The following is a 6,803-nucleotide window of genomic DNA, read 5'->3' as shown; positions in this document are numbered from 1 at the left end:
TCAATTAAAATTTTTATTTTTATTTTTATTTTTTAATTATTATTGGTGACTAGCAGATAATCGATTTTCATTGTCACCTGAGATTAGGATGTGGTGGCGTAGGGCACGGTTTCAAAATACCTGCATTTTTTTGTTTTTGTCGAAAATATTTGAATCATCTTTTTCTTTTCTTTTCTTTTCTTTTATTTTTGTCAAAATACCTGCATCAGTTATCTTCAATTTCAATAAATTTTATTTTTTAAATTTATCTTTGCAATCAAGTTGTGAGTCCTAGAAATGTAAGGACCATTTTGGCTACATGAGTTTGAAGATTTCAAATCTACAAAGTCATAATTCATATGGATTCATCTTGAAAAATTATTTGGTCGATGTGATTTTTGTGAATGCACAAAGTTTAGCATTCTTATAGTCTCATACCCATAAATCTAAATAATCAAATTTATATTTTTAGTGTAAAAAAGATGAATATCTATATTTCATAAATGTAGAGATTTTAACAATCAAACAGACATAAATATCAAATTCATGAATCCACAAATTTGAAATCTCTAGATTCATACAACCAAACAGCCCTAAGAGAATTCACAAGAATCAAACTGAATGCGAAATCTACTATTATCAAGAAAAATTGGCAGAACTACTTAGGATTAGAAGGTCTAATTTGGTTTGTCACTTTGTCATATCTCCTAATCGGTGCCTCTAGTCTAGACCGATTACACATTGATAACAAGCTTCGTCAATGGAGAATAAAATCCACCACAGCCAGGTGTGTGACGCGGGTCGAACACCGGTATTATAAATCGGGGTTGGCAAACCAACAAAAAAAAAATCCAAAATAAAGGCTTTGGCTCCTGCAAAGGCAAATGTACAATAAGATACATATTTTAAAATGTTTTAGTATAAAATTGGTATAAAAAAAAGGGTACGGTGAGGTATATGTTACATATAATTCAAGTACAAAAATCGGTATACAATATACAATAATTTGATACGGCATTCGGTACACACCGACTAACGATATGGTACCTAAAACCAAAACTATACCGTTGTGAAATCCAAAAAATGGTTTTGGTGCATACCATACCAAATTTGAAAACGGTGTGGTTCGATATGATAAAACAGCATTGATACACAATTGACACCCTCCCTTACTCCCAACCCAATGAAATCAGCTACATTGATTCAACTCAGCCATATAAGGTATTACCAATTCCTTGGACCCTAGAGTGCGTGCTATTTTGAATCAATCATGGTTAGTTGAAAGTACGAACTACCATGGATTAAGGACTACATAAATTTAATTGCTTTAGTAAATACGTAGGACAGTGCAACTTACAGTTCAAATCGAAATTTGAGTCGTGACAAAATTTCCATCATTTGTTTCGCCTCATTTTACGTAAGGCTGCGTTTGTTTGCTGGAATAAAGGTGGGGTGGGAAAAAAGAGGTGGGAAAATTCTTGAAAAGTGTTGAATCAAGGAAATTTGTCTGGTGATGTGGTAGTCCAACTTTTCCACCCCAAGCCATTTTAAAACCCCACATATTTAATGGGACTTGATGGGAAAGTTAAGAAAAATAAAAAATGGGACCCGCCACTATTACTTTTCCACAAAACTCTTTCTTTTCCTTCTCTCTCACCCCACTACACGTAGGATCCACTTATTTTTTTTTTTTTTTCACCCCACCTTTACAAACAAAGCGCAGTGATTTTTTTTTTTCTGTAAAATTTAACTATGAAATTAGTGGTTGAAATTCCGTCTTGGTCACAAATTTCAATTGCAACGTAAAATAGATTATGCTGCGCATTTATTTTCTAACACCAAGTAGGACCCACGTAAATGAAACATGGAAACCTCGGGGGCTATAAAGCATTTATTGCTTATGACTTATAAGGAAAATAGGTGTAGGTTGGACCCCTAGGTAGTGGGGGACCGCTAAACTGGGATCCTATGGAGGTAGAATCCAATAGCAGGACATGATCAACATTGAAGTGTCAGCTCACCCTAAATGTTAGCCACGTGTCGTCACGATGCAATCAAATTATATAAAAGTTATCCTGTACGACTCACTTACATTATCGTTTCCCGTTATCTAGCGTTTGCGGCAGAGGCCCGCTCAGGGAGTCAGGGCCAGCAAGCAAATGAAAATCCACGAAGAATCAAAGTGCACCATTACCAAGCAAAGCAGGAGCTCCGTAACGAACATGAAAACGGAAGCCGGAAGCATTTCATCCCTTCCCTTCCTTTAACAATGCAAAGATACGGTACGAACCATCAAAGAATGACTAATCTGTAATAGACTTTACGATAGGAGCAGGAACCCATCATTAATCAGGGTCCTTTCATTTCAAGTCAAACTTTGCACAGTAAGTACAGCTGGTATGTTGAATGAATGATCATGATCAAAACTTGCTGTTGTTGAAAATGTCAAGACGTTTTTGGCCTGTTTTTGGTGGCTTGGGGAATGGGGAACCCAGGCCACATTGGATAAAGAGAAGACGAAAATCAAAACCAAAGCTTCGAAATTTTAAAGAATCAACAGCAACAGAGACGGGACGAACTGGGTACCCAAACAGTGAAACTCAGCAGCGAATATATATGAGACCCATCAAATCAATAAAGGCTGTAAAATTCGAATATGGCAAAACCACACCAGATTCATCTGTAATATATATGATTCCGCCCAATTGTGAACAGTGTTATAATAGGCTCACACCGTTAATGTCTCCTTTAAAAATCCCCAATTAATGACTTGGTTTATACTTTACACAAAGGGAAGAAATTAATAATACCCAGATCATAAAACCATCATCAGCCTTTCTTTCAGGCGTATTTGGGTTAACAAATCATGGAATGTTGGGGAAATTAATGTCTATTGTGATCCTCCTTGATGACTGCATGCAAATCGCGCGCTTCAGCAATCAGTAACTAACAACTGGATTAAATAACTCACTGATCAATTCTCAAGGGTTGAAAAGACGACTTCCGCATCTGCATTTCCAACCCAGAGGTTTGTAGTTGGCGAACTTTGCAGCTGCCGTGGAGGGAAGTGACGACGCCGGCTCGGTGGGCTTCCGCCCCGTCGTTCCACTGGGTCCCGGGTCGACTCGGTTTTGACTCGGTTGCGTAGGCACTTGAACAGCTGTACAGGGGTGGCAGTCGTTGCACTTGTTGTGGCAAGTCGGTGGTGTAGAGCCCAGCCTGGTTTTGTCTTCTATTAACGAGTTCTTCATGACGAAAAACATAGAGAAAACTCAGAAGAGGAGACAATCAGCAAATATGAAAATAGACCCATGAAGAGTCAGAACGGCCGGATTCGGATTGTTACCTGATGAGCCAGAGTCGAGGTGGGTTGCTGATGAATGACGCGAGAAGCCAGAGAGAATGACATTGATGTGATAATGATAATGAAGAAAATGGTGTGGAGAAGATCTAAGCTGCTCACTATATTGTTGTTGGCCATGGAACCAAGCTCAACTGGAGTGCATTGATGTCATCAAGTGTTTTTTAATATCAAGAGAATAAGAAGAAGAAGAAGGATTGACGACGGAGGAAGAGACCAAAATACGAGTCTTTGGTTGCTTTTTCTAGTAAAACAAGCAAGTAGAAGCAGCGATGGACCATATATATGCTGGTGGAAGGTTTAGATTTATTTAAGCTAATTGTTGGTGGTGGGGATTCTCAGCCAGCTAGCTCTGGCGAGAGAGAGAGAGGAAGAGAAGGAGACAGGGGAGGAAACAAAGACAGAAATTACAGCATCAGAAAAAACCGAACTGAAGAAAGGGCTTTTGTTTTGCGACCTTTCTTGGGTCCGGTCCTGCACAATAAATGCGCAGGACCATCAAGCCATTCACTTTGAGCGGTGGGATCGGAATTTCGATCTCGACTGTCGAAATTCAACGGTCAAGATCGAAATCTCGACCAAAATTTCGGAGGACCATCAAGCCATTCGCTTTTTCGTTTGTTTTGACAAGATTCTAAAGAGGTCTGCATGATAGTACCTCTCTAGATTCAAAACAGCGAAAAGGCTTTGCTGCTTTGGCTTTAGGTTTCGGGTATTCGGAATTGGTGTTGATAAAATCACATTATTGGGTAAGATGGAGGAAAAAGACACGATGAGTGTTGAAATCGGGCCATGGGTATTCGTATCGTAACTTTTTCTCTTTTAGGGTAACTGTTTTCGTATCATACATACCGGCTACTCCGCAATGTGGCTTACAATGGGTGCCATTTGCACGCAGAGGATTGTTGTGAAACCGCTTGCGTGGGTTAGGTGTTAACATTCCTATGGGACTCTCACTTCTCTAGACCAAGGTGCAAAATCTCACCGATATTTCGCGTGTTGATGGCTGGCGAAACCACTGAAATTTTGAAATGTCGCTGACAATGTCTTGAATAGTTGTTTCTAGCAACAACAAAAAAAAAAAAGTCGGGTTGTCTTATTTTTTTTTTGCCAATCCGTGGTTCGATCCGCATCGCACAGCTTGCTGTGGTGGATGAGTCTCTGCTTACCACTTGGACCAACCCCTCGTTGGTAAAATTGGATTGTCTAATTGGTCATAAAAACACACCCACTTTTTTTTTCTTCTTCTTTTGAGATAAAAATACATTTATCACAACAGCAAAAGAATTATTTTGTATAGAAAAAGCATAAAAAAAATGTTAAAAAACAAGAGACCAAAAAAAAAACATGCCAAAAACTACTGTAGGTGGTAGTAAATCTCAGAAGGTTTATGCCCTTGCGTCTCAGAAGAAGATCCTTGAAAGGTTACGCCCTGAAATTCCCATATCAAAGAAAAATTTTCATTTTGGTCAAGATCTTCTTAGGATATATTGAGGGTATTCTTAGCTCCTTTTGGGTCATATCAAAGATATAGGGTTTGAGTAATCCATAGCTATTGAGGATGGCGAGAACTTCGGCTACTTTTGTTGTGGATTTGATATTAATCCTTTGGGAGGCTTTAAAAGCAAATTCTTAACCCAATTTGATTTGATGAATTGTAAAATACTTATAGAACCCGTTATATTAAGGCAATTAGGTTGTCAAAACAAACAAAGAATACTCAAATAATAAAAAGTACAGAGGGAAAGAGAGAAATGACCTAAAAGTTGGGGTAACAGCGCCGGGAACTCCGAAGAGATGACTTTCTTACTAGCAGTGAGAGAGTGACCCTAGACCTTCTATTGCTGATCAGATTCATCAAAGAAGGCCAGGGTTCCATCGAGGATAATGTCACCAACAATTATGGGTCAAGCCTTTTGATTCACTCGATCCCCAGAATACTGATGGAGTAGAATTAATGATTTTATTTTATAGGGTTCTGATATAACGAGTGGTTTACAAGTATAGATACATACATACATAAATACATTTCATATATACATATATGATATAGCCTAACATAGCGAAAAGTCAAATTTCAAAGTCAACGAAATTTAGCTCTCTTTTTGCATCTCCTCAGTCCTCGGTGGTGCAGCGATCTCTCTCGTCTTCTTGCAGGCAGTTTACGTGGCAGTTTCACACCAACGTGGAACAGGAAGAAGTCTTAGGGTCATATAATGCCGGTAAAAGGTACTTCCGGTTGTTCACCCCCTGCGCATTATAGCTAGCACCACTGGTGGAGTCCACCAGCAAGTCACCGGCGTAGCCTGGATACGCGCCCTTGCCATAGATTCCGGTACAAGCAGACGCCGCCTCCAGCGGCGCGTTAGCTTGACCCTCGTAATAACCGCTCCCAAAGGGGTTCGTCACAGTTCCCGCCAGCAGACTTGCAATATTTATGATCATACCATCCAAGCCCACATCTCCATTGGGCGCACCCAACGGTGGGCTCTGTGGGCCGTAGATGGGCTGGTGGAACGGCCACGCGCATTGACCTGGGCACTGACTCACTGAGTTCCCAACCCAGATGAACGTCGATTTCTTCCCCGAGTTAGATCCGTGAAACCCACAGTTGCTCATACAGAATCCTTCCACGGCTACATCATCCGCTGTAAGAACCAGAGCGATTCCACCGGGTTTCGAGGCGGCTTTCGCCGCTAACACTGAAATCTGAGATCTCTTCAAGGATTTGCCCATCGAGTAGCCTTCATCGGTCGATTGACCGGATAGAACGACCTGGGTTCCCTTCTTACCGGCTTTCTTCACATAGGTTTGGATCGTATCCCACCATTGAGAGACCTTGGGTGTCTTCGTAGAGAGACCCACTTGCTGCTGCTGGTGTTGATTCAGAGAGAGTAGGAAATCTGCAACGATGGATTTCTGGGCTGGAGTGAATTTTCCGTACCAGAGAATGGAGATTGGGATTTCTCCTTCAAGCAAAGGTCCCTTGTGGTAGGCTACAACCATGGCTGGTGGTTGGTAAAGCGCACTGAGCTTTCTAGCTCCATAACACAGATTGGGGAAACTGAGATAAACCAGAACAAGAAGAAAAAGGACTGCTTTTGCAGACTGAGTGAGACCCATTTCGATGACGAAATGCGTTAATGCGTCGATGCAATGTTTGGGCAATCAGATTGGATTGGAATTAATAGTAGCAAGAAGTGACACCTGGGAAAAGAAGATAAGAATGAGGAGTATGGTTGCTTGTGCCTTGTGGGTGAGGATGAAGAGAAGGAAGAGCGTGTGGGTTTATATATAGGTGAGGAATACATGAACTGGGCTAGTTGATGCCGATTTGGGGGAAGGGGTGAGGGATTCACTTTCCTTGTGAGCTTCGCTTTATGTAAATAGAAATATATCTAAATGTATCACGGGGATTCGGAGAGATGACGAAAGGAATGAGGGGAGTTATCTGGAACGGCAT

At 40.7% G+C, this 6,803-nt stretch overlaps 1 protein-coding gene across 1 annotated transcript; it reads right to left on the bottom strand.

The window, feature by feature from the left end:
* Positions 1–5,244: 5,244 nt before the first annotated feature.
* On the bottom strand, positions 5,245–6,803 carry LOC149009078 (protein PHOSPHATE-INDUCED 1-like). Its single transcript, XM_089164126.1, has one exon. It carries the CDS (start codon positions 6,461–6,463, stop codon positions 5,516–5,518), a length of 948 nt encoding a protein of 315 aa, XP_089020252.1. The 5' UTR covers positions 6,464–6,803; the 3' UTR covers positions 5,245–5,515.

Source organism: Hakea prostrata, chromosome 7, assembly GCF_041222555.1.
Source record: "Hakea prostrata isolate BN-2017 chromosome 7, UWA_Hpros_2, whole genome shotgun sequence".
In the NCBI taxonomy this organism is placed as follows: Eukaryota; Viridiplantae; Streptophyta; class Magnoliopsida; order Proteales; family Proteaceae; genus Hakea; species Hakea prostrata.
The sequence above is the reverse complement of the archived record's forward strand: the minus strand, read 5'-3'. Positions and strand labels throughout refer to the sequence as shown.